This window comes from Callorhinchus milii, unplaced genomic scaffold (genome assembly GCF_018977255.1).
Source record: "Callorhinchus milii isolate IMCB2004 unplaced genomic scaffold, IMCB_Cmil_1.0 Scaffold20, whole genome shotgun sequence".
Taxonomy (NCBI): Eukaryota; Metazoa; Chordata; class Chondrichthyes; order Chimaeriformes; family Callorhinchidae; genus Callorhinchus; species Callorhinchus milii.
Genome location: NW_024704761.1, coordinates 1,241,552 through 1,269,540, shown reverse-complemented (window position 1 = coordinate 1,269,540; position 27,989 = coordinate 1,241,552). Strand labels below are relative to the sequence as shown.

General features: G+C 43.7%; 4 protein-coding genes across 4 annotated transcripts; 1 reads left to right on the top strand and 3 right to left on the bottom strand.

The window, feature by feature from the left end:
* The first annotated feature begins 309 nt into the window (after nt 1–309).
* dhrs7cb (dehydrogenase/reductase (SDR family) member 7Cb) lies at nt 310–6,380 on the top strand. The gene is made up of 7 exons (XM_007888835.2): nt 310–459; nt 773–930; nt 3,256–3,368; nt 3,703–3,913; nt 4,675–4,767; nt 5,594–5,749; nt 6,172–6,380. Exons 2-7 carry the CDS (start codon nt 777–779, stop codon nt 6,378–6,380), a joined length of 936 nt encoding a protein of 311 aa, XP_007887026.1. The 5' UTR covers nt 310–459; nt 773–776.
* A 4,189-nt stretch (nt 6,381–10,569) lies between these two features.
* On the bottom strand, nt 10,570–12,721 carry LOC103175681 (carbohydrate sulfotransferase 12-like). Its single transcript, XM_007888837.2, has 2 exons — nt 12,556–12,721; nt 10,570–11,972 (listed from the first exon to the last, which is right to left on the bottom strand). The coding sequence occupies exon 2, from the start codon at nt 11,870–11,872 to the stop codon at nt 10,832–10,834; it is 1,041 nt and encodes a 346-aa protein (XP_007887028.1). The 5' UTR covers nt 11,873–11,972; nt 12,556–12,721; the 3' UTR covers nt 10,570–10,831.
* A 5,747-nt stretch (nt 12,722–18,468) lies between these two features.
* LOC121850501 (carbohydrate sulfotransferase 12-like) lies at nt 18,469–22,084 on the bottom strand. Its single transcript, XM_042342459.1, has 2 exons — nt 22,013–22,084; nt 18,469–19,630 (listed from the first exon to the last, which is right to left on the bottom strand). The coding sequence occupies exon 2, from the start codon at nt 19,568–19,570 to the stop codon at nt 18,554–18,556; it is 1,017 nt and encodes a 338-aa protein (XP_042198393.1). The 5' UTR covers nt 19,571–19,630; nt 22,013–22,084; the 3' UTR covers nt 18,469–18,553.
* A 1,714-nt stretch (nt 22,085–23,798) lies between these two features.
* On the bottom strand, nt 23,799–27,447 carry LOC121850503 (carbohydrate sulfotransferase 12-like). The gene is made up of 2 exons (XM_042342483.1): nt 27,343–27,447; nt 23,799–24,960 (listed from the first exon to the last, which is right to left on the bottom strand). The coding sequence occupies exon 2, from the start codon at nt 24,898–24,900 to the stop codon at nt 23,884–23,886; it is 1,017 nt and encodes a 338-aa protein (XP_042198417.1). The 5' UTR covers nt 24,901–24,960; nt 27,343–27,447; the 3' UTR covers nt 23,799–23,883.
* Nucleotides 27,448–27,989: the final 542 nt, after the last annotated feature.

The window sequence follows — 27,989 nt, the reverse complement described above, 5'->3', positions numbered from 1 at the left end:
CTAATGGTTAATTAATCTCCACTGACTTTGAGTTGGGAAGTGAGGCCAGATGACATGTACAGTGGTACAGTTGTGGCATCCCAAATGGAAATCCTGTGCAGCTAAGGGCTGTGATGTAGATCATTGTGCAGTTGACACGTTGCACAAAGCTTTATGATTGAGAAGTTACATATACTGTAGTTGTTTGTGGCCTTGTGTATTATTAGAATGACATGAGATAGATCACATGGCAGTTTGAGGGATCACCAAGTCCAAGGTATTTGAGAGAGGCTACAGTAGAAATGACTGACTCAGACATTCGCTATAAAAAACTTTCTAAGATCTCCTTTCGTGCTTAACTTACCAGTTGCTGTGCAGAGCAGCAGTGAAAGTGGACGGAAAAGAGGCTTCTCACTTGATTTGTTACCTCCCCCTGTGACAACAGAGGACCATCTTTTACCTTTGGCCCCCGCATTCACTGTAAGTGAAACTTTTAATAAATTATAGAATTCCAGCAACGCTCGGTACATGTGTGAACACGGCAGTTTGCACGGCTGCAGTAGCTTAACGTGTAATAATTTGTCACAACAACATTGTTGAAAAGCAGCTTTCTTAAAAACGAAAACAACCCACACTCTTTTCCTCCCTGCAGTTTTTCAGTAAAAATGGTCACGCTATATTGAAGTGCAAGGATTATTATTATTGTAACTTAACCATATTCCACACGTACAGAGATTTAAAATTCATAAGCAAACTTAGCCTCGTGTTGCTAACACTATTTTGTTAATTCCAGGGAAATGGGTATTCTGGCTATATTGATTCTCCCTTTACTGGTGGTTGGAATTGCTGGGATCGTTTATATTTACAAAAAAATAATGCGACTCATGTCCAAGTCAGCTGTGAGGAACAAAGTGGTGGTTATAACTGATGCCATATCAGGGCTTGGCAAAGGTGAGTTAGTTCTTTTCTGCTTTTTAAGTGTTTCTGGAAGCTTGAGACTAGAATACCATTATCATCCCCTCTTTATCTTTAAATCCCTCTTGAAGTCTTACCTCTTCGACTACACCTTTGGTCACCTTCCTCTCCCCTTCTCTCTCTCTCTCTCTCTCTCTCTCACTCAGTGTCCAACCCCACCATTAAGTTGTCATTGTTATTGTTATAATCCCTCCAAAACCAAAAACAATAATAAATTGGTCATTTTCAATCTACGACTGTTTGTGGGACATTGCTGTGCGCAATTGGCCGCCGCGTTCGCCCACAGTGTGTTCTGTGAAGCGCTTTGGGACGCCCTCCCGACGTGAAAAGCGCTATATCAAATGCAAGGATTATTATTATTGTTATCCAGTAATTAAGCTGCTATTAACAAGTCCAGTTTAATAGCAGATCGCACCCTGACGATATTTGACTATATATTTTAGAATGAATTAATCAAGAGAGATGTTTGAATGATTTAATTTCATTTTAACTCCCATTCTCCCATTACAGTTCAAGCTGTTTCTTATATGCAGCCTGGCCTCAACCACCCTTGTCTTCCATTCCAATCATTAATTACCTTCTGTGTGTTGTTCATTCTGAAATTACCTTCTTTTTTCTGTTGTCTTGGTGTATCTGAAAGTATTATTCGGTGCTCAAGCCCATTTATATACCTCTCTAAGATATTGCTTTTCAAGGCTAGACGATCAGACTGATCCATCTAACAGTGTCTGAGTCAGAAAGTTGTGGGTTCAAGTCCAATGTCGGGACCTGGACCTCCCAGTTTAGGCTAACATCCCCACACAATGTTGAGGGCGCACTGCATTGTCGGAAATGCTCTCTTTCGAAAGAGCCATTATACTTAAGCGCTGACTACCTGTTCAGGTGGATGTTAATGATTCCAGCAATGTGGGACTTCGCTGTATGTAAATTGGCTGCCATGTTTATTTCACAATAAAATCCTGTGAAACACTTTGAGATGTCTCAATGACTTGACAAGGTGCAAATTCATGGGTTATTATATTAGTCTAACTTTAAGATTAAAGATTGAAGTACTTTATTGTCATAAACTCAGTACTGAGAGTTTGATGGAGCACCGCATAAAGTTCTGGGTGCCCTATTACATAAAGAACACCAATGGTTCACATGGATCAAACCAGGGAGGAGAGGCTACGGTTGCAAATGTTGGGTTGAAAATTGGGTCTGTTTTCACTGAAACAGAGAAAATTAAAGAATGAACTTGCTTTAAGCATCAAGCATTTTTAAAAAAAAAAACGAGCCCCTGATCTTCTAACCTGTTCCATGTCCATAGTGCTCTGTTCAAAAAAAAAACTTTGTAGTGTCTGCCCTAAACATGTCCTTCACAGCCCTGAGCCTGTGACCTCTTGTCCTGCTGCCTTTGCATGTCTGAAAGTATTCTTCAGGGTTTGCTTTCTCTGTCCCATTCCTGTATTTATAGATGTGTCTTTGGAGCTCGAACACTGGGATACAGTGGCAATTTGGCCCAGTGTTGTATATTCCAGAAAAAAAAGGCATGAATTAAATAGTTTTCATGTCCATTATCTGTACGGTTTCATGGAACGTTACTGCAAGCGTCACCATCAAACTGTAGGATTAACTCCACGCAAGTGATATGGCTACCATCACTGCCAGCTGATGTCAAAGCTATTTACGTAACCTTTTAACAGCATAAACGGCTTAAAGCTACATATAGAGTGGTCAAAATGCCTTCAGAGCTCTTCTAAATCCTATATTTAGTAGCTCTCTGCCTTTCTCCTATGCTGAGCAATTAACCTTTCGTTTCGCTGTAACGTTCAGTTTAACCCTTAAAGTGTCACCCGAGTGCAATTGTGTTTCCACAACAAAAACACAAAGACTCTCTACACACTCGGTCTCAAGTCCCCAAAAATGGGTAAATAACTTAACGGCCAAATCATTTGACATGTCCCAATGTATTCTGATGGAAAGACACTCTATATTATCAGTTAGCTGTATACAGGAGGGAGAGGGATCAGTCATCCTAATAATAATTCTAGCATTTGGTATTCACCTTTCACATTGGGACACCGCTATCAAGTGGAACACAATCTATCTTATATTTAAGTTATCAAACCCTCTCATAATTTTAAACACCTCTTATCGGGTTCCCTCTCAAATGTATCATCTCTGGGCAAAAACATCTCTAATCTGTCCAACCTTCTGCATCCTGATCTGTCCTCTCAACCCTGGTAACTTCCTCGTAAATCTAGGCTGCACTGCCTCTGGCATTGACTGACGTTACCAGTTTAATTCTGTGCTTCACAGAGTGTTCCAGAGTGTTTCACAGTGGCGGAGGACGGGTAGTTCTGTGTGGAAATGACTGGGAAAAGTTAGAAGCTCTACAAGAAGCCTTGAATGACGTGGCTGACCCCAGCCAGGTGAGTCTATTGGAAACGTGCCGTCCTCTCAACTCTAAAACCATGTACGAGGGATTGAAACATAATTGTCTCCACTGCTCAATAGGGCGAAGAAGAAAGAAAGCTGATTATATATTTTATATGAAATATAATCATTGCTAACAATTTGCAGCTGACCACAATAATCATTTCCTAGAAAACATAAGTCCCTTGTAACTAATGGAAAATAACATAGATTTTACAACATTTTTTGCATTTAATTAATTTTGACCTGAGAGAAGAGATAGGGCCACTCTTGTGATCTGAGACATGTCATTATTGCAGTCAGAAATCATCGGAACTTGTTTGTTTACAGACTTTCACGCCAAAACTGGTGCACATGGATATGAGTGAAACGGAAACCATTCCCAAGATGGCTAAGGAAATCCTCGAGAGCTTTGGGTGCGTGGATGTGCTGATTAACAACAGCAGTGTGAAAATCAAAGGAGGAGCCCTCAATGTTCCTTTCGAAATGGACAGAAAGATAATGGACGCAAACTACTTTGGACCAATTACCTTGACCAAAGGTAACCAATAACAACTTGGCCGAAACTTGCTGACATCACTGATGCATGGTTACATTTTCTTCTGAGATTATAAATTCCCTCAAACCTGTTTTCAGCAACCACTCAAGGACGCCCGGACCAGTGGGCTTTATATAACGGAGGCCTTTGAGTAAGGGTTTGTTGATGTGTGAGGAATTTCTAAGGATAAGCAAAAATGCAGTGCACATATGAACTCATAAATCAAACTGGTTTTAATAAACTAATAAATCAATGACAAAATACACACCATTACTATTTCCGCTTGCCAAACATTTCCTTGGGCCCACGTGTGGACTCCCGCTAGAGCGGATCTGGCTACCGAAAAGGGTGTCTGCATCTGACAGGACTGAAAAAGATTGGTCACTGATTCCAATAGACAAGTGGTTGCTAAATAGAAGCAGTTTACTATGGAAAATCATTACGGACTGTTCCAGGGTGGTTGTTGACAGCAGGTGGTTGCTGAATAATAATAATAATCCTTGCATTTGATATAGCGCCTTATGTCGTTGAGACATCTCAAAGCGCTTCACAGAATATACTGTAAAGTGAATTGACTATATTTTGTGGGCACAACATGGCAGTCAATTGCGCACAGCAGTGTCCCGCAAACAGTTGTGGATTGAGTAACCAGATTATTATTATTATTTAACATTTTTTAGGGGATTATTACCCCTGGAAAAGCGATCCGCCAATAAAGGTTCCTGGGAACTGACGTTTTTTGACATCTTTGTTTTCCTTCACAGAGCTTCTTCCCTCCATGATATCCAGACACACAGGTCAGATCGTGTTGGTGAATAGTATTCAGGGAAAACTCGGGCTCCCGTTCCGTGCTGCCTGTGAGTTTTATACGGATCCAGTATTTTTCCCCCCCTCCCCATACTCTCACTTCCTTTCCTAAATGCTGTCCTAGCCTGGGATATTCCATTGGGTGTCAGCTGCCCTCCGCTACCTCATCTAAGTGGCTATTCTTCATGTTCCATGCTTTTGCCTACAAAAGACCCAGTCACTACACTTTACAGTAAATCCATACACTGTGTACAACTTGGCTGTTGGGTTCGCCTACAAATACACAGCCACTACACTTCACTGTGAAATCCTATGAAGCGCTTTGAGCCGCCTCAATGGCATGATAGGGCGCTACATTAAATGCAACGATTATTATAATGATTATAATCCTTTGATGTGCTTCAAGATGTGCTCCAGATGTGAAAAGCACTACATCAAATGCAAAAATTATTATATTCTAGTGATCCGCCAATTAAGAACATAGGAATTAGGAGCAGGAGTAGGCCATTCAGCCCCTCGAGCCTGCCCCGCCATTCAATACGATCATGGCTGATCTATTCTACCCTTAATCCCTTTATCTACAAGAAATCTATCAATCTCAGTCTTGAATATGTTCAAGGAATTGACTAAAAACCGGGTTCCTACTTACTGCTAGGTAACCAGAGACGTGTGTGTGGAGTAAGGAAACTTGCCCAACGTTTCGTCTCGCCCATCATTATTATACCCAGTAAAAGGCATCCTTTACCTTGTCCAAGCACAACAACCCACCAAAAAAAAACAATGTCCCTATTGGCGGCAAACAAAGCAACGCAGAAATGTGTAACGCTCTGCAGTATGGATGACTTTTTTCACCGAATGTTTCTTTGTACCTTGTAGATGCTGCTTCTAAACACGCCGTACAAGCCTTCTTTGACTGTCTGCGAGCGGAGGTGGCAGAGTTTGGCATCACCGTGAGCACCGTGAGCCCCACGTTCATCCGCGCTTATCACCAAATGCCGGACACTGGGAATTGGGAGGCATCCATTTGGAAATGTAAGCAACGCTACAAAATACGTGTTGACCTTCTTCTTCGACCATGCTTATGGTCACCTCACCTTACGGTCTTCTCGTCCTCTTCTCTGTCCCACTCTTTGGAACACCATCCCACAGTCCCTTCGTCTCGCTCCCTCCCTTGCCCCCTTCAAGGCATGCCTCAAGACCCTCTTCTTCGACCGCGCCTTCGGCCACCCTTGTACCTCTATCTTCCCTGCGCTCCACCCCTTCTGATCCCAACCCCCAGCTTGGGTGCAAATCCCTGACTGTCCAGTGCCTTGGGGCATTCTCCCGACACAAAAAGCGATGGGTAAATGTAATTTGTTGTTGTTGTTCTTAAGCGCTTAGAGATGCTGCCCCGCGTGAAAGGCGTTATTTGAATGCAAATTGTTGTTGTTGTTTCACAGTCTTGTGCCATTCAGTCTTTTTCAGGAAGTTGGTGTATGGTGTCCACCCAGTAGAAGTGGCTGAGGAAGTGCTCTACACAGTGAACAGGGGGAGTAAGGAGGTGGTGATTGGAAACCCTGTGCCAAAGGCATTCATCTACTTGAGGACATTCCTTCCTGAGATCTTCTTTGCAATCGTTGCTGCTGGAATCTCAGAGCATCAGGGTGCAGAGGAAGAACAATAGCACCCTGTCTCTCCACTGCTCGCTCTCGTCAAAGCCTTGTAGATTTGATGCCTTTATTTCCATTAATCCACTTTGCTGGTCCCTCTCCTGTATGTCTTAGCTGATGGATTTCATCATCAACTCTTTTCTTTCTTCTTTTAGTTTCCCTCTTTCCTCTCACTTCCTTGTTCTCTCTCGCTCACACTGTTTCTCCTCTCTTTCAACTGCGCAGTCAGTTGAAAAGTTCCGTATGAGTCAAGATACAGTTAATAATAATAATATAATCCTTGCATTTGATAATAGCGCCTTATCATGTCTTCGAGACGGCTTAAAGCGCTTCACAGAATATACTGTAACGTGAATTGGCTGTATGTTTTGTGGGCAGCCAATTGCGCACAGTAGTGTCAAGTTACAGTTCCACCAATTCTACATTAAGCCAAATTGTGAAGGTCATCTTTCCTCACATCGTGTGACACTCCTTAAGAAATTCACAAACTATGAGATACATTTTCTAATTTTAACAAGTCATAAAGCAAACATCTTTAAGTCTTTTATGGATTCTGAAGCTTATTATATTTGCCAGCTATTTATCTTATGTTCTATTCAGTTTAATTATTACTGCCCCAGTTTACAAGCATTTGCTGGAACATGCTCTACTAATAATAATAATAATAATAATAATAATAATCCTTGCATTTGATATAGCGCCTTTGACATCAAAAGGATTTCTCAAAGTGCTTCACAATATATACTCTAGAGTGTCATGACTGTATATACGTAGGTGAACAATATAATGTCCACTGCAAGATATTATTTATGCAAGTGTGGCAACCCTGTCCCAAAGGTTCTTTTAAGTGACTCAATCCTTTATGACCTTTATGAGATTGACAGCCTGATTATCTAATTGGGGATGAAACTGATACACAGCCAATTAGATTAATGGGAGTTAGGATGACTTGGGTCCCTTGACACCAGACTTTAAACCCTTCGCTTGTTTAGCTCAAATATATCAATGTGAAAACTACTGCAAGGATTATTATTGTCATTGTCTAAATTTATACCACAAGCCGAGTTTTGGGTTTATTGGTTTCAGCCAGGCGACGTGGGAAGCTAATTTGAACCTAGTCTTCCCAAGGTTAGGCAGGAGAAAACCAGCCAGGGTTCTTGCTCCATGGACCGCTTGAGCAACTGAACGTGTGGAGAGGTCAGGCTTTCTTATGGCACCTGCTACAGTCCATTGACCTGCCGACATTCACTGGCATGGTTTGCTCATGAACAATGGCTGGGGGAGGGAGGGCAGAGGGGTCCAGGGTGCAACCAACGTCCGTGCAATAGCACCCCAAGACGAGAAAGCTGGGGATCAGGAGCAGAGAGCAAAGCAGAGAGGAGAATTTAAAATCAAAAGGACACCCTAAACTTAAAAGAAAAGAAATTCAAGATGACAGACATCGTCACCTCCCATTTTTCCCATGCTGCTAGTTGGTCGTCATTGGTTTAGCTTCGGAAAGTAACTCAAAAGAGAGACTGTGTAGGTCAGTGTGATCCAGCAAATAATGAGTAATTTTTAATTGTTCTTTCATGGGAATCCAACCGTGTGCCAAGGTCACAGAAAGGGAGATGAGGAAAATGGACCCTCCCTCCACCTCCCCTCCAAAAAAAGGGTGCGCTCGGGAATGAAAGGACTTGACACAGGTCAAGAGGCAGAAAGTTACACAGTACACAATCTATTGCTTAAGAAAATAGAAAAATAGTGAAACAATAGATCTGCATCTTTGCCAACCATAATTTCTAACAATAATCTGATATATTGACAATAATCTGATATAAGAGTCTCAGCATTACACAATTTCTGTGACCATGTATTATGTAGGCAAATGAAGCTGCCAGTTTGTGGGATGCCCCACAAACAGCCTTGATGTGAATGATTGCCTTATTTTATCTTGGAGGGTGGGGATCATTTGACAGGTAGGTAGGAAACTTTTACTTTGAAGCCTGTTTCCTGGAGTTCTTAAAGAACTGGGTGCTGTTACAACAACAACAACAACAACAACAAGATTACATTTATAAAGCGCCTTTCACGTCAGGAGGACGTCCCAAGGCGCTGAAATGGGACATCACTCGCCACAGCACTCCTAACCACTAAATATCCCCAAGGTGCTGCAAAATGACACCGATCCCAATGTAACATCTGAAGCCTGCTCCCAGCAGAAGTGTTAATAAAGAACGAAGCAGGTGTTGTGCTTGCTAAGTTGATAGAAATTTTGCCATGTTTTGGTTCTTCAGTGCATGCTCAAATTCACTTGTGCTGAACTTAGTTGCTTGGCAGACTGACTGACATGTGTGAATCAGCAAAGTAACTGTGCAGCTTTATGTCGGACATGAAAAATAATCCTTGCATTTGGTATCGCGCCTAGGCATCTCAAAGAGGTTCACAGTTTCCGTGAAGTGAAGCGACCGAGTATTTGTAGAGAATTTGTGCATAGTGCAGTCCTGCAAACAGCTAAGTAGTGAATGGCCAACTTTATCTGAGGGTTTGTTGGACAGGACAGGGAGACTGGGAGAGAGACATTCCCTTCTCTTTTTGAAATACTGTCATGGGATCTTTATTGTCAACATGAACACCAACTTGGATTTATATAGCGCCCTGCTGAGTGGAGGGAGCAGGCAGGATGGTAAGGGGTTAGGAAGTCACAGAGGTAGGCGGGAGCAAGGACATGGAGGGCTTTGAAGTTGAGGACTAGGATCTTGCACTGTATCCTCTGTGTGATGGGAAGCCAGTGGAGTCGGGCAAGGATGGGGGTGATTGGGTCACGGAGCCTGGTGTGGGAGAGGACATGGGCTGCAGAGTTCTGGATGATCTGCAGCCTTTGGAGGGAGATGTTGGGGAGACCGACAAGCAAGGAGTTTGCACTGTCAAGCTTGTGTGTTATGAATGCGTGTATGAGGGTTTCGGTGGCCTGTGGTGTGAAACTGCGGCGGAGCTGGGCAATGTTGCGGAGGTGGGGGAAGGCAGAGCAGGTCATGGCACGGATGTGGATAGAAAGGATAGTTGACGGGCAAACAAGACGGGCATTCCACAATGTATTTCAAATTACTCTAAAGTGGGCAGTGCAGGTGGATCCTTTTTGGCTGCAGTAATGCATAAAAAATGTTGTCCACTATTCTATTAAATGTATAATATTATATGCATGTTAGGAAATTATATAATTAGTGTTAGGCTATGATATATCGGGTATTAATACCACTTCTAATGTCTTTTCTGACCCCAAATTCCTCCCGCTTAATCAGTCATTGGTCTCAGAACTGTTTTGATGTGTGCAAAATTGTTGCCTCGTTTGCAGTCAGTGTAGGTGACAGAAAATATTGTGACGGTCGGATTTGGTCTGACGTTAACCTTACGAGTGCTTAACAAAATGCAACTCTTTCTTCTTTCCAACTGAAAAAAAATCTTAGTGAGTATTTTCATATTTGTAGCTTCCCCCAAAAATCGCTGTATCATTTTATCAGTCAAATAACTTACTTGCGTAAATGTGATTTTTACTCTCCCTCATTTATGTCATTTCCCCATGTTTCGGTGCTTATTTACAAGGTAAATGCATATGTTTTCAGTGCAGGATCTTAAGATATACCGTGACTCTGAGAACGATAATTCTTCCTTTCTGTCTATAATGCAGATTGAAAAGTTCTGTGCAAAATATAATTTAAAGTGTGGAAAGTTTTACCTTTTACTGTGAAAATGTTATCAATGTTGTGCTGACTTTGTGTGGAATACAATAAGTATAAAATAATCTCTGCAATTCATATCATGTTGTCGAAATGTCTCAAAGTGCCTTGCAGGAATTTAGTGTGAAGCGCAGTGACTGTGCATTTGCAGGCGAACACATCCCTCAGAGGATTGAGTTCAAGATGTTACATACCTGTTCACTTCCTCTGCTGGGCAGGTGATGACCAACTCCATGTCCGGTCCACCATCGGAGATCAAGCCTCGTCCATCCCGGAGCCCCTCTGCCTCACCCCCTCCCTTGCCTCTTTTAAGATCCATCTCAAGATCTTCCTCTTTGACCGTGTGGTTATCTTCCCACCCGCACCCCCCTTGCCCTTCACCCCTCTTGACTCTGACCCCCCCCAGCTCGGGTCCAAACCCTTCAGTGTCCAGCGCCTTGGGATGTCCCTCCTGACGTGAAAGGCGCTGTGTAAATGCAATTTGTTGTTGTCGTTTATTTCATTTATTTTAATGAAACTGCCACACTAAAGCTTTTGTAGAATTGGAGGAGATTTAGCAATGTAACATATTTCAGAATCACATTAAAGCAGCAGTAAATTGATCAGCTCAGGGAGACTGGAATACACAGGCCAGCAATACAAGGGTTAACAAAGCTACAATTCTGAACCGACAAAGGGAGTGAGTACAGTGAAATGAAATAGATCTTAGTGTCAAAGCCATCAATGATTACGGATACAGGTTTGTTTTGCTACTTTGCTTCGTCGTACAGAAATTGCGGTCTGGAGTAGCCGAAAAGCACAAAGTCAGGTTCGTACAGTTTATAGAGCTTTTCGATCAGATTGATCGGAACGTCTCCGAAATATTTCCTTAAGAGGTTATTGGTTGTCGCACTCTGATATTTTGACGGAAACTGAAAAGCAACCTTGAGGTTGAGAAGGTTCATTAAATACGTGATGTCCTTGTCCATGGTCTCAATTTTCCCAATGAAGTCATAGTCTATCTGGCAGGGGTGGCAGATTTGATAGACCTGGCGCCAGTGGATATTAAAAAATCCTTTCTCATTTTTTGGGTCCAAAAGATACTGAATGAAGTGGGTGAAAGTCGGTTTGATTCCCATCTCAAACAGTTTCTTACTGTTTTCGGGGATGTTGGAGACATTGCCATACAACCTGAGCATTCTGGCAACATGATGGAAGACATACGAGTTTGGTGACTCAAACTTATTTCGGAACAAGGAAATGAGCCGCACAAAGGGATGACGGACAAAAATAAAGGTCTTGTGAGTATCCAGGCGAAGCTGCACAAACGTTTTGAGATCTTTATCGCTCTTCCATTTGTCAAAGAGGCCATGTTCGATGCCAGGTGGAAGGTGTGCCAAGTCTTTGTACACGGTGCTGTTGCTGACAATCGCCAGGACCCGCTTCCAGTTGCTGCAGGCAACTTTGGGTACAGCGCAATACACCAGTTTAACATTGTCAATCGCAATGAAGCTACCAAACTCTCTCTTCGGAATTTCATCGTAATCCCAATTTTTTCCCGGGAAGGTAAAGTTGGGATCTGCGCAAGCAGCAAGAAGCTTCTGTTTCCGCTGCATTTGGATCTCTAACAAGGTAGCGGGTTTATCTGTAAAACGGACTTTCTCACGAGAGCTGGACCGATGACTTATCTGAACAGCATGCCAGGTTTGTTTTGCTTCTCTTTGGTGCCAGTACAGAATAAACAGGATTTGTGCAACAAGAAAGATTGCAGCAAGTCCTCCACAAGACCAACACGCACGGAATTGACGCATTATACCCAGAGGTTTCCTTGTGTTTGTTCCCTAACTCTGTGTTTCCAAACTGTGCAGCCAAAGCAGGATTCTTGTAAAGATATGCTTCCAAAAGAGTTTCCTGGTGGAAATGATTTTGCCCGTTTAAAACTACAAGCTACATGCATGTGAAGACCAATATCTATCATGACCAATGAATAGCAGGTTAATATTAATAGGGTTATTAACCCCGGAAAGCAATCCGCCAATCGACTAATCACCGATTCCTACTTAAAGTGCTTCATAGGATATACTATAAAGTCCTGGAGTCCTGTAGCTTAGTGGTTGGAGTACTCGCTTCACAAGCGAGAGGCTTTGGGATTGATTGCTGGGCAGGGCGAAACGTTTGGCAAGTTTCCTTACTCCCATGCCTTTGGTCACCCAGCAGAGAGTATGAACCCGGTTGTTAGTTGATTGGCAGATCGCTTTACCAGGGAAAATAATCACTTAAAAAAAATTGAAAAACAAAATTTGGTCCCTCACTCAACCCACGACTGTTTATGGGACATTGCTGTGCGCAATTGGCTGCCACGTGTCGCCCACAAAGTACACAGTCAATTCACTTTACAATATTTCTGTGAAGAGCTTTGAGACGTCTGGATAAATAAAACGCTATATCAAATGCAAGGATTATTATTATTACAATATGAAACAAATAATCCTACCTTCAATTCCTGATATAGGCTCCTCTCGCTCTCTCTCCGTCTGTGGCTTGTTTCTCACAGCCCTATATTGAATTGCCCACAGCAGTTTGCAGCTCTGTCAACTCTATGGCGGTTTGGCAGGAAAAGTCTTGATTAGGACTGTTACCTACTGTTAATATCAAACCGAAAATTTTGCATAACTCAGTTTGGCAGCTGTGGGTGGAGTCTTTCATAGTGTAAAGTGATCTCATGGCAAGTTAAATATTTTTTTACTTGCTGTTTGCTGTATGAAAATGAGTAATCGATTGTAATAGGAGAATACACCCCGTCACTGTCCTTTATCATTATTGTTAATTAACCTGCATCTATAGTGAGCTAACAGGTTGTGATAATGGAGTCCTGTAGCTCAGTGTTAGAGCACTCGCTTTGCAAGTGAGAGACCTGAGTTCAATCCCAGGCAGAGGGCCAAACCTTGGGCAAGTTTCCTTACTCCACACAGAGCCTAATAATAATCCCTTCAAAACCAAAAACAATAATAAATTGGTCATTTTCAATCTACGACTGTTTGTGGGACATTGCTGTGCGCAATTGGCTGCCGCGTTTGCCCACAAATATACAGTCAATTCACTTTACAGTGTGTTCTGTGAAGCGCTTTGGGACGTCCTCCCGACGTGAAAAGCGCTATATCAAATGCAAGGATTATTATTATTATTATTATTATAATTGGGCACCAAGGAATAACTGAGCCCCAGTATGAGGCTGGGGGCTTGGAAATGTGAGAGGAGAGTCTGGAGAAGGTGGAGTACAACAACAACAACAACAAGATTCCATTTATAAAGCGCCTTTTATGTCAGGAGGACGTCCCAAGGCGCTGCACAGTTGGGTCATGACCCGAGCAGGGGGGAAATGGTCAGGGTGAGGGGAGGGAAGGGAGGGAGCGAGGAGGGGGGAAATGGTCAGGGAGAGGGGAGGGAAGGGAGGGAGCGAGGAGGGGGAAGAGAGTCGAGAGGGGAGCTGAAGGCTCAGTCAAAGAGAAAGGTTTTGAGACCGGCCTTGAAGGAGGAGAGGGAGGAAGCGGCGAAGGCACTGGGGGATGGAGTTCCAGAGCCTGGGGGCTGAGAGGCTGAAGGCCCGACCACCGATGGTAGGGCGGTTGGGGCGGGGGACGTGGAGCAGACCGGAGCCAGAGGAACGGAGGGTACGGGCAGGTAGGTAGGGGGATAGTAGGTTGGAGAGGTAGGAGGGAGCGAGGCCGTGAATGGCCTTGTAGGTGAGGATGAGGATCTTGAAATCAATCCTCTGGGGGATGGGGAGCCAGTGGAGGCGAGCGAGGGTGAGGGTGGGAGTGATGTGGTCGCGGTGTCTGGTGCGGGACAGTACACGAGCTGCAGAGTTCTGAATGACCTGCAGTGTGGAGGGAGGTGGCGGGAAGGCCGGCGAGGAGAGAGTTCCCATAGTCCAGCCTTGAGGTGACAAAGGCGTGAACCAGGGTTTCAGCAGCGTGAGGGGTGAGGTAGTGCCGTAGTCTGGCGATGTTCCGGAGGTGATGGAAGGCGGTGCCAGTTGTGGCGCAGATATGAGGGAGAAAGGACAGCTCAGGGTCGAACAAAACGCCGAGGTTCCTGACTGGCTTTGAGAGGTGGAGAGTGCAGCCTTGGATGCTGATGGTGTCAGCGCCTGAGGTGCGGAGGCGCTGACGTGAGCCAATCAGGAGGGCCTCGGTTTTTCGCACGTTGAGCTGAAGAAAGTTGTCTCTCGTCCAGGACTCGATGTCGGACAGGCAGCTGTCAGGACATCGGGGGTCGTGGAGTTGAGAGTAGAGGAGGAAAGGTAGAGTTGGGTGTCATCCGCATACATGTGGAAGTTAACTCCATGTCTGCGGATGATGTCACCACAGGGGGAGCATATAGAGGGTGAAGAGGAGGGGACCGAGGACAGAGCCCTGAGGGACACCACATGAGACAGTGCGGGGGGTGGAGGAGAAGCCATTTGTCGAGACAAAGTGAAGACGGTGAGAAAGGTACGACCTAAACCACTCAAGGACAGTGCCTTGAAGGTTGAGGTGGGAGGACAAGCGGTGGAGTAGGATAGCGTGGTCGACCGTATCGAATGCTGCCGATAGGTCGAGGAGGACGAGGAGGCAGAGGGAGCCCTGGTCACAGATGGTCAGGATATCATTGGTGACCTTGACCAGGGCAGTTTCTGTGCTATGGGCAGCACGGAAACCTGACTGAAGGGGTTCGAAAAGTGAATGGGTGGAAAGGAAAGAGCGCAGTTGGGAGGCGACAACTCTTTCCAGGACCTTGGAGAGAAAGGGGAGGTTGGAGATGGGCCGGTAGCTTGATAGCTGCGACGCATCAAGGGAGGGTTTTTTCAGGGTGGGCGTGATGATGGCAGTTTTTAAGGGAATGGGGACAGAGCCAGAGGAGAGAGACAGGTTGACAATGTCGGTGATATGTGGGGCAAGAAAGTGGAGCTGGGAGATAAGGAGTGGAGTGGGGATGGGGTCAAGGGAGCAGGTGGTTGGTTTCAGGGATAGGATGAGTTTGGTGACAGAGGGTGGGGAAACGGGTACAAAAGTGAGTTGGGGAGGATGGATAGCAGTCGGAGTGTGGGCGTGAGGGGGTGGGGGGTTGGTGGATGTTGGAGGGGAAGTGGCCGCGGAGCGAATTGCCTTGAGTACAGAGTACAGAGTACAGAGGTAGAGATTCCTTGTTAAAAATAAACCTTTCTTGTTTTGTTAAAACTACTGTCCCAGTTTTATTTTCTCAGGAGGGACCCACGCTTTCCTACATAAATGTGAATTGGGTAATTGATAGAAAATGAGTAACAGATATAAATCAATCAGAGTTGAGGGGAGGCTGAGTGAATGAGATCCCGGACGCAGTGTTTGAACACAGTAAGTGTCAAACCTGAAAGGAAAATTCCTTATGATTTAATTAACGAGTGAAATAATGAGTGGAATTTGAATTTTAAAACAATTGTTTGCTTTATTACAGTTCAACAGTTATACAGAGAGCATTGAACCACTGGACAAGATAATGGTAGCCAGTGATGGGTAATGATCAGTTACCTATCCCAGGGAGAGGAGCAGGCAGCTCTGCATCTCACTGACTCTGACTAAAACTGCTTCTTTTACATCTTTTATACCTGTAAGCAATCCCAGAATTTTGAGTTCTCTTAAGTTGACCAGAGAAATCTGCAAAGACTCATGGACCTGGTTACTTCATAAAAGCTGATGCATATATGACGCAACTGCATGGATGCAATGATAATGGCAGATGAAGTTTGTCCTTGGTTTTACAGCTGGTGTTTTTAACAACACGTTGAACAGACCAAAAAGGTATAAAGAACCAGAAATTTTGGGGTAAAAGGAGAAGAGGTGAGTTTTGGGAAAGGACCAGCTAACTGCAACCAGTCTCAAAGAAAGAGGAATGTACTACAATCAATATGGATCGACGCACATTAACAAGTCGATTCCTCCATCAAAGCCACTGTATGATCCAATCACCCATTGCAGTGAACTTTACTAACCCGTCATAAGCATTATTTTGATTTGATGAAATGTATAATCTTTTACTACATTTCATCAAAGTTAAATTTTATTACTTCAAACGAAATCTGTGTCAGTTCATACTTCATCGGAGGGTCACAATTTATTCGAACTTCACATATCCCAAAATTCTAACTTCTACATGCAGAGAGCCAGGCCAGGTCAGAGAACCTATTTATCCGACTGTGGCTGAGAACCATGACGCACCATAGTAGAGCTTGATAATATGTGAGCATAGTTTAATAAAATTTATTAGGCACTGAAGTGAAATGTTAATACAACAACAACAAAATGACATGTGTATAGCACCTTTCACATTGGAAGAACGTCCCAAGGCACTGGACTATCAGTGTTTCGGATCCGAGCTGGGGGTCACTATCGGGGAGGGTGGAGGGCAGGGGGGGATGGAAGGCGATCGAAGGCACGGTTGAAGAGGAGGATTTTGAGATGGATCTTGAAAAAGGCAGGGAAAGGGGTGAGCCAGAGGGACTGAGGGATGGAGTTCCAGAGGGTAGGTGGGAATAAGGCCATGGAGGACTTTGAAGGTGAGGATCAGGATCTTGAACTGTATAGCAAAAGGGATTAAGGGATATGGGGATAAGGCAGCGTCAGGTTATTAGCTGGAGTTAGATTAGAAGATCAGCCATGGTTGAATGGCGGGGCAGAGGCTCGAAGGGCCGAATGGCCTACTCTGCTCCTACATGTTATGTTATGTATCCTCTGTGTGATGGGAAGCCAGTGGAGTTGGGAGAGGACGGGGTGATTGTGTCACGGAGCCTGGTGCGGGAGAGACACAGGCTTGTAAATAATGATTAGTTATGGAGGATTATGTTATGTATGATCATGACTATAAGTGTTGATTCATATGATTATGGGTAATGTACTCAGTGTTGTTTAATAAGGAAAATGGGCAATTGAATGACCTATGAAACCCCTGAAGTCAGCAGTAAATTTAACCTAGCGGTCAGCAGGCTGGTACAAACTGGTTTAGAGCTCTCAAAGAAGTTAGAGCAAGTGACATTTTCCAGAATGTCAGAAAACAGTTTCAAGGCCAGGACAGCGAGACTGGGACAAGGAGATTAAGAGCCAGGAGAAGAAGTCACGAGGGGCGAAGGAATGTGTGAGAACTCATCACTGAGGGGCAACGATATAATGAACACCAGGTGCAGGTTAAGATGAGCAGATCTGAAGGAAGGTAACCGTCAAAAGGTGATGTGACTATAAGAGTCAACACTTTCAGAAACTGAGTGAAATTGTCTCGGATCGGGGAGAGAACAGAGGAGGAGGCTCTGTGGCCGCCCTTGCGAAGCGCTGACCTCTCCGACTGAAACCACAGAAACTCAAGATTGAGAAGGACTCCTCGGAGGACGAGCAGGAGGGCTGAAGGAGGGAGAACCACACGGACTCCGAGTTAAAACTCAGAGACCAGCAAACCGGCAGCTTTTCCAGTCGATCGTGCTGATCACCGGAGAACTCCGGACTGCAGACTTCAGGGGAAAGATCGACTAAGGCAGAATGGCACAGACACACCAGAGGGAGGCAGGGGCAGCCGAGAGAGAGAGAGAGAGAGAGAGAGAGAGAAAACAAAGCCTTGTCACAGACTCCAGAAACCAGTCGGATTTAACCGCTGATCCAGTCTCCTTTCCCAGCAAACCTGTTCTACCGACCAGGGTGGTTGACTGCTAGTTACCGGTAGTATAGTTTTGCACTTCCACACATCCATGCATAACGCGCCCTCTTTCACTTAAAACCTTTGATGTTATGTGATTCAAACTTATGATTTATCGAACTGTATTCGGGGTTAGTTTGCGACCAACTACGGGAAGGCATTTGATCTATTATCTGTTTAGTTTAATGTCTAATGTTCATTTAACCCTTAAGGTATAACCAATCACTCACCCTTGTGAGTCTTTCAACATTCGTGATGTCAGTCACAACCAGTTATTTTGATTAAATTTACTTATACTATCAAAACGGTGTTCAGATCTGTGTGTGTGTATCGATTCAGCAGTGGCTGTTTACAGTTGGCGAGCCAGCCAGGAGGAATGTAGTACAAATATACAGTCAATTCACTTTACAGTGTGTTCTGTGAAGCGCTTTGGGACGTCCTCCCGACGTGAAAAGCGCTATATCAAATGCAAGGATTATTATTATTAACATGGATGGCCCGAGTTTGATTAACACACACGTGAACAACACAATATTCTAGGATAAAATTGTCACTGTGGGTAACGACATTAATAAACAGTGGGGGCGGTGGGGCCCGACAATAGTCGACCAATATGTCTGCAGTCTGTGGAGGGAGGAGTTGCGATGGCTGATAAGCAGGGAGTTTGCATAGTCAAGTCTGGATGTTATGAGGGTTTCGGCGGTCTGCGGTGTGAGACAGTGGTGGAGCCGGACGATGTTGCGGAGGTTATAGTCTCTCTATCAAAGAGGTTAAGGATTATAACACCTATATCTGTGTTATTCTCCCTCATCAAACAGGTAGTTGGGTTTTGGATACCCAAAGAGTAGAAAATCTGGTTCGTAAAGTAGATAGAGCTTTTTCCTCCAACTTATTGGCACAGTAGCAAAATATTTGTTTATGAGGGCAGTGGTGCTCTGATTAGTATATTTTGATGGGAAGTGGAAAATCGTTTCAATGTTTAGAAAGTTAAGTAAATAACTGTTGTCCTCATCCATAGTCTCCATCTTTCCAATGAAGTCGTAGTCTATCTGACAAGGGTGACAGGTTTGGTGAAACGGTCGCCAGTGGATGTTAGTAAATCCTCTCTCATTCTTTGGGTCCAACAAGTACTGAATGAAGTGAGTGAAAGTTGGATTGATTCCATCCGCAAACATTTTCTCACTGCTCTCTGGGGCCTGGGAGACGTTGTTGTATAACATAACCATTTTGACGGCGTAGTTAAAGAGGTACGAATTGGGTGACTCGAACTTATTTCGGAACAGAGAAATCAGTCGCACAAATGGGTGGCGGATGAACAAAAACGACCTGTACGATTTGAGGCGAGGCTTCATGAAGCTACTGAGATGTTTGCCTTTTTTCCATTTGTCAAAGTAAGAATGCCCGAAGCCGGTGGAAACTTTATTGGGATCTTTGTGCACGTTGAGGGCTGCAAGGACTCGCTTCCAGTTGGTGCAAGCGACTTTGGCAACTGCACAGTAAGCGATCTTCCTCTGGTCGATTGCAAAGAAAGTTTGAAACTCTCTCTCCGGAATGTCATCGTAAGACCAGGTTTTCCCTGGGAAAGTAATGCCGGGATCTGCACAAACTTCACGAATTCTCAGTTTCCTCTCCTCTTGGATCTGTAACATGCTTAGGCGACTGTGGGTGGGATGGGTGAGCTGCAGGGAACCGGAATGGCTTGGCATCACAGGTTTCCAGGCGGGAGTGTTTTGCCTCTGGCACCAGTAAAGAATGATCAATGCCTGGACAATCAACAGCCCAGCAGAAGCCCAGAAGACATGGAGTCGAACCATTATGTTCAGAAGTTCCCTGAGGTTCCCAAACACTAGGGTCTAAATTCCAATGGATTTAACCTGAAACATTTTTAATATGTGAGAATGTTAATACTCCAAATTCAGGAGTTCTGAATAATATGCAGCTTGTGAAGGGAAGAGTTGCAAATTGTCTCCGTCTTCCCAATGAAGCAGAGTGTTGGCCTTTGCAAGCCTGGACGTGATGAAAGTACGGGTAAGTGACCCAAGGGAAGAGGTAGTGGCAGAGGCGGGCAGTGTTGTGGACGTGGGTGAAGGCTGAATGGGTCGAGGCACAGATGTGGGTTTTAAAGGACAGTTGAGAGTTAAACAGGACACTGAAGTTCTGTACTGGCTCAGGAAGGGTGAGAGTGCATATGTATAGAATGATGTTATCAGCGCCTGAGATGAGAAGGTGAGAAGATGCTGACAGGGGTCAAGCAGGAGGTACCTCTGTCTTGTCAACTGGAGAAGGTTAGCTGTCATCCAGTACTGGTCGTTTGATAGACAATCTGTCAGGACAGTCCTGGTCCCGGAATCGAGAATGGAGGCAGAGAAATAGAGATAGATTTATAGAGATAGAGTTGGATGTCAATAAACAAGGCAAACAGGATGCTGGGTTATATTGCTAAATCCGTTGAGATTAGATTCCACAGACATCATACATGAGCTGTAATGGACTCTGGTCAGACTACACTTTGAATACTGCATACAGTTCCGGTCACTGTGACAAAGAGGGGCTTCCCAGGTCTCAGGGAGAGGAGAGCAACAAGGGTAATCATCGGTGTTAGAAGAATGACTGAGGTCCCTTCTGCCTGTTCAGGTGGACGTTAAAGATCCCGTGGCACTTTTCGAAAAGAGAAGGGAGTTTCCCTCTCCCAGTGTCCTGGCCAACAATATTCTAAATAAAATTAGTCTTTTGTTTCATAATAATAATCCTTGCATTTGATATAGTGCCCATCACGTCTTCGAGATGTCTCAATGCGCTTCAGATAATATACTGTAATGTGAATTGACTGTATATTTTGTGGGTGAAACCTAGCAGCCAATTGCAGACAGCAGGGGTCCCACAAACAGTCATGGATTGAGTGACCAAATTATCATGGCCATGTGTGGGACATGTTTGCGCCCAAATCAGCATTTACCTACAAAATACAATCACTGCACTTCACAATAAATCCATGTGAAAGGTACCATATCAAATGCAAGGATTATTATTATAATCAAAACACGAAATACTGCAGATGCTGGAATCTGAAACAAAAACAGAGAGAGCTGGGAAAACTCAGCAGGTCAGGCAGCATCCATGGAGAAAGGAAAGTGAGTCAACGTTTCGGGTCCACAACTCTTCGTCAGAACGGATTATTGTTATAATTTCATTTGGCCTTATTTATAGAACTAATTAAAAAATAGAATCACACCACTTTTACGATGTATCCTCTGAGGTGCTTTGAGACAAGGCAGTACATAAAAATAAAAGGATTACATTTCAATATAAGTGCAGAGGATTCACATTAGGTTACAGATTACTTTATTGGGTATTTTGCATATCAGCACATACTTAGCATGAAGGTCATTGATCTCTATCACAAGAAAATATTTCTTCTCCAGTTTCCATTTCTAGATCACCATCTTTTCTTGGCATACGTGTCAAAAGCAGAACTTTGTCCTTCTATGTCACATTTAAAACTATTTATTGTCTCCACCTTCCTGTTACAAGAAAATGTCACAACACTGGTTCCCCTGCAACAGAGAAGGTTACATGGAAAAGGGAGGGGAAGGAAAGGGCGTATGTAATCTGCTAGAAGTTTTCACAATTCTCAATGCTTTTGGCATGATAAATTGAGTAAGAATATAACAAGGCGGTATAACTCTTTTTTGAAGGATCATGACAAGTAGAGGCTGGTCGAATTGTTTTATAATTGTTTTCTGAAGTGGATTGAAAGAAGGATAATTCGTATTGCGTTGTCTACACAGCCGGTGGTGAGCACAAGGGAATTACCACAAGTGACTGTTGAAGCCAAATCAATCATGGCATTTCCAAAGCAATTGCATTGCTACTTCAGGAAAACTAATATTAAAAGGAACAGGGCTAGAACAGGGCAATAATAATCCTTACATTTGATACAGCGCCTTATCACGTTTTCGAAACGTCTCAAAGCGCTTCACAGAATATACGCTAAAGCGAATTAACTGCATATTTTGTGGGTGAAATGCGGCAGCCAATTGCGCACAGCAGTGTCTCACAAACAGTCGTGCATTGAGTGACTGAATTATTATTATTATTTGGTACATTATTATTAAGATTAGGATTAGGTTAGAGAATTCCAGTGGTTGAGGGAGCACACGCACAGACACAATGGGTCGAATGGCCTCCTTTCATACTGTTAGGTACGAAAGGTATACCTAAACCTCCTAAATAAAACCACAATAAATTCAACTGACCTTCTTATCCTCTGCACTGCTCCATCAATTACGCAGTTGACTAACAGCTACTAGGTTGTTAATACTAACAACTTTATAATATTTGATAAAATGCCGTACACTCAGCAGCCAATTATGTTATGTATCCTCTGTGTGATGGGAAGCCAGTGGAGTTGGGAGAGGACGGGGTGATTGTGTCACGGAGCCTGGTGCGGGAGAGACACAGGCTTGTAAATAATGATTAGTTATGGAGGATTATGTTATGTATGATCATGACTATAAGTGTTGATTCATATGATTATGGGTAATGTACTCGGTGTTGTTTAATAAGGAAAATGGGCAATTGAATGACCTATGAAACCCCTGAAGTCAGCAGTAAATTTAACCTAGCGGTCAGCAGGCTGGTACAAACTGGTTTAGAGCTCTCAAAGAAGTTAGAGCAAGTGACATTTTCCAGAATGTCAGAAAACAGTTTCAAGGCCAGGACAGCGAGACTGGGACAAGGAGATTAAGAGCCAGGAGAAGAAGTCACGAGGGGCGAAGGAATGTGTGAGAACTCATCACTGAGGGGCAACGATATAATGAACACCAGGTGCAGGTTAAGATGAGCAGATCTGAAGGAAGGTAACCGTCAAAAGGTGATGTGACTATAAGAGTCAACACTTTCAGAAACTGAGTGAAATTGTCTCGGATCGGGGAGAGAACAGAGGAGGAGGCTCTGTGGCCGCCCTTGCGAAGCGCTGACCTCTCCGACTGAAACCACAGAAACTCAAGATTGAGAAGGACTCCTCGGAGGACGAGCAGGAGGGCTGAAGGAGGGAGAACCACACGGACTCCGAGTTAAAACTCAGAGACCAGCAAACCGGCAGCTTTTCCAGTCGATCGTGCTGATCACCGGAGAACTCCGGACTGCAGACTTCAGGGGAAAGATCGACTAAGGCAGAATGGCACAGACACACCAGAGGGAGGCAGGGGCAGCCGAGAGAGAGAGAGAGAGAGAGAGAGAGAAAACAAAGCCTTGTCACAGACTCCAGAAACCAGTCGGATTTAACCGCTGATCCAGTCTCCTTTCCCAGCAAACCTGTTCTACCGACCAGGGTGGTTGACTGCTAGTTACCGGTAGTATAGTTTTGCACTTCCACACATCCATGCATAACGCGCCCTCTTTCACTTAAAACCTTTGATGTTATGTGATTCAAACTTATGATTTATCGAACTGTATTCGGGGTTAGTTTGCGACCAACTACGGGAAGGCATTTGATCTATTATCTGTTTAGTTTAATGTCTAATGTTCATTTAACCCTTAAGGTATAACCAATCACTCACCCTTATGAGTCTTTCAACATTCGTGATGTCAGTCACAACCAGTTATTTTGATTAAATTTACTTATACTATCAAAACGGTGTTCAGATCTGTGTGTGTGTATCGATTCAGCAGTGGCTGTTTACAGTTGGCGAGCCAGCCAGGAGGAATGTAGTACAAATATACAGTCAATTCACTTTACAGTGTGTTCTGTGAAGCGCTTTGGGACGTCCTCCCGACGTGAAAAGCGCTATATCAAATGCAAGGATTATTATTATTAACATGGATGGCCCGAGTTTGATTAACACACACGTGAACAACACAATATTCTAGGATAAAATTGTCACTGTGGGTAACGACATTAATAAACAGTGGGGCGGTGGGGCCCGACAATAGTCGACCAATATGTCTGCAGTCTGTGGAGGGAGGAGTTGCGATGGCTGATAAGCAGGGAGTTTGCATAGTCAAGTCTGGATGTTATGAGGGTTTCGGCGGTCTGCGGTGTGAGACAGTGGTGGAGCCGGACGATGTTGCGGAGGTTATAGTCTCTCTATCAAAGAGGTTAAGGATTATAACACCTATATCTGTGTTATTCTCCCTCATCAAACAGGTAGTTGGGTTTTGGATACCCAAAGAGTAGAAAATCTGGTTCGTAAAGTAGATAGAGCTTTTTCCTCCAACTTATTGGCACAGTAGCAAAATATTTGTTTATGAGGGCAGTGGTGCTCTGATTAGTATATTTTGATGGGAAGTGGAAAATCGTTTCAATGTTTAGAAAGTTAAGTAAATAACTGTTGTCCTCATCCATAGTCTCCATCTTTCCAATGAAGTCGTAGTCTATCTGACAAGGGTGACAGGTTTGGTGAAACGGTCGCCAGTGGATGTTAGTAAATCCTCTCTCATTCTTTGGGTCCAACAAGTACTGAATGAAGTGAGTGAAAGTTGGATTGATTCCATCCGCAAACATTTTCTCACTGCTCTCTGGGGCCTGGGAGACGTTGTTGTATAACATAACCATTTTGACGGCGTAGTTAAAGAGGTACGAATTGGGTGACTCGAACTTATTTCGGAACAGAGAAATCAGTCGCACAAATGGGTGGCGGATGAACAAAAACGACCTGTACGATTTGAGGCGAGGCTTCATGAAGCTACTGAGATGTTTGCCTTTTTTCCATTTGTCAAAGTAAGAATGCCCGAAGCCGGTGGAAACTTTATTGGGATCTTTGTGCACGTTGAGGGCTGCAAGGACTCGCTTCCAGTTGGTGCAAGCGACTTTGGCAACTGCACAGTAAGCGATCTTCCTCTGGTCGATTGCAAAGAAAGTTTGAAACTCTCTCTCCGGAATGTCATCGTAAGACCAGGTTTTCCCTGGGAAAGTAATGCCGGGATCTGCACAAACTTCACGAATTCTCAGTTTCCTCTCCTCTTGGATCTGTAACATGCTTAGGCGACTGTGGGTGGGATGGGTGAGCTGCAGGGAACCGGAATGGCTTGGCATCACAGGTTTCCAGGCGGGAGTGTTTTGCCTCTGGCACCAGTAAAGAATGATCAATGCCTGGACAATCAACAGCCCAGCAGAAGCCCAGAAGACATGGAGTCGAACCATTATGTTCAGAAGTTCCCTGAGGTTCCCAAACACTAGGGTCTAAATTCCAATGGATTTAACCTGAAACATTTTTAATATGTGAGAATGTTAATACTCTAAATTCAGGAGTTCTGAATAATATGCAGCTTGTGAAGGGAAGAGTTGCAAATTGTCTCCGTCTTCCCAATGAAGCAGAGTGTTGGCCTTTGCAAGCCTGGACGTGATGAAAGTACGGGTAAGTGACCCAAGGGAAGAGGTAGTGGCAGAGGCGGGCAGTGTTGTGGACGTGGGTGAAGGCTGAATGGGTCGAGGCACAGATGTGGGTTTTAAAGGACAGTTGAGAGTTAAACAGGACACTGAAGTTCTGTACTGGCTCAGGAAGGGTGAGAGTGCATATGTATAGAATGATGCTATCAGCGCCTGAGATGAGAAGGTGAGAAGATGTTGACAGGGGTCAAGCAGGAGGTACCTCTGTCTTGTCAACTGGAGAAGGTTAGCTGTCATCCAGTACTGGTCGTTTGATAGACAATCTGTCAGGACAGTCCTGGTCCCGGAATCGAGAATGGAGGCAGAGAAATAGAGATAGATTTATAGAGATAGAGTTGGATGTCAATAAACAAGGCAAACAGGATGCTGGGTTATATTGCTAAATCCGTTGAGATTAGATTCCACAGACATCATACATGAGCTGTAATGGACTCTGGTCAGACTACACTTTGAATACTGCATACAGTTCCGGTCACTGTGACAAAGAGGGGCTTCCCAGGTCTCAGGGAGAGGAGAGCAACAAGGGTAATCATCGGTGTTAGAAGAATGATTGAGGTCCCTTCTGCCTGTTCAGGTGGACGTTAAAGATCCCGTGGCACTTTTCGAAAAGAGAAGGGAGTTTCCCTCTCCCAGTGTCCTGGCCAACAATATTCTAAATAAAATTAGTCCTTTGTTTCATAATAATAATCCTTGCATTTGATATAGTGCCCATCACGTCTTCGAGATGTCTCAATGCGCTTCAGATAATATACTGTAATGTGAATTGACTGTATATTTTGTGGGTGAAACCTAGCAGCCAATTGCAGACAGCAGGGGTCCCACAAACAGTCATGGATTGAGTGACCAAATTATCATGGCCATGTGTGGGACATGTTTGCGCCCAAATCAGCATTTACCTACAAAATACAATCACTGCACTTCACAATAAATCCATGTGAAAGGTACCATATCAAATGCAAGGATTATTATTATAATCAAAACACGAAATACTGCAGATGCTGGAATCTGAAACAAAAACAGAGAGAGCTGGGAAAACTCAGCAGGTCAGGCAGCATCCATGGAGAAAGGAAAGTGAGTCAACGTTTCGGGTCCACAACTCTTCGTCAGAACGGATTATTGTTATAATTTCATTTGGCCTTATTTATAGAACTAATTAAAAAATAGAATCACACCACTTTTACGATGTATCCTCTGAGGTGCTTTGAGACAAGGCAGTACATAAAAATAAAAGGATTACATTTCAATATAAGTGCTGAGGATTCACATTAGGTTACAGATTACTTTATTGGGTATTTTGCATATCAGCACATACTTAGCATGAAGGTCATTGATCTCTATCACAAGAAAATATTTCTTCTCCAGTTTCCATTTCTAGATCACCATCTTTTCTTGGCATACGTGTCAAAAGCAGAACTTTGTCCTTCTATGTCACATTTAAAACTATTTATTGTCTCCACCTTCCTGTTACAAGAAAATGTCACAACACTGGTTCCCCTGCAACAGAGAAGGTTACATGGAAAAGGGAGGGGAAGGAAAGGGCGTATGTAATCTGCTAGAAGTTTTCACAATTCTCAATGCTTTTGGCATGATAAATTGAGTAAGAATATAACAAGGCGGTATAACTCTTTTTTGAAGGATCATGACAAGTAGAGGCTGGTCGAATTGTTTTATAATTGTTTTCTGAAGTGGATTGAAAGAAGGATAATTCGTATTGCGTTGTCTACACAGCCGGTGGTGAGCACAAGGGAATTACCACAAGTGACTGTTGAAGCCAAATCAATCATGGCATTTCCAAAGCAATTGCATTGCTACTTCAGGAAAACTAATATTAAAAGGAACAGGGCTAGAACAGGGCAATAATAATCCTTACATTTGATACAGCGCCTTATCACGTTTTCGAAACGTCTCAAAGCGCTTCACAGAATATACGCTAAAGCGAATTAACTGCATATTTTGTGGGTGAAATGCGGCAGCCAATTGCGCACAGCAGTGTCTCACAAACAGTCGTGCATTGAGTGACTGAATTATTATTATTATTTGGTACATTATTATTAAGATTAGGATTAGGTTAGAGAATTCCAGTGGTTGAGGGAGCACACGCACAGACACAATGGGTCGAATGGCCTCCTTTCATACTGTTAGGTACGAAAGGTATACCTAAACCTCCTAAATAAAACCACAATAAATTCAACTGACCTTCTTATCCTCTGCACTGCTCCATCAATTACGCAGTTGACTAACAGCTACTAGGTTGTTAATACTAACAACTTTATAATATTTGATAAAATGCCGTACACTCAGCAGCCAATCACCATAAAAAGTTTATCTGAAGAATCTTGGTATAACCTGCCCTTGTCCTACATGAGTAAAATGTGGAGTCCTGTAGCTCAGTGGTTAGAGCACTCGCTTTGCAAGTGAGAGACCTGAGTTCAATTCCAGGCAGAGGGCGAAACCTTGGGCAAGTTTCCTTACTCCACACAGAGCCTAATAATAATCCCTCCAAAACTAAAAACAATAATTAAATTGGTCATTTTCAATCTACGACTGTTTGTGGGACATTGCTGTGCGCAATTGGCTGCCGCGTTCGCCCACAAATATACAGTCAATTCACTTTACAGTGTGTTCTGTGAAGCGCTTTGGGACGTCCTCCCGACGTGAAAAGCGCTATATCAAATGCAAGGATTATTATTATTATTATTATTAAATGTTAACCAGCTGAATTATGAGAAAGGCAATGCCCTTAGGATGTTTAGCCAGCAGATTGGGGGTGGGTGGACGGCAGGGAAGGAAGCAGGGAGATTGAAAGCACGTAGCCAAGACATCCCGAGGTGCTTCACACAATA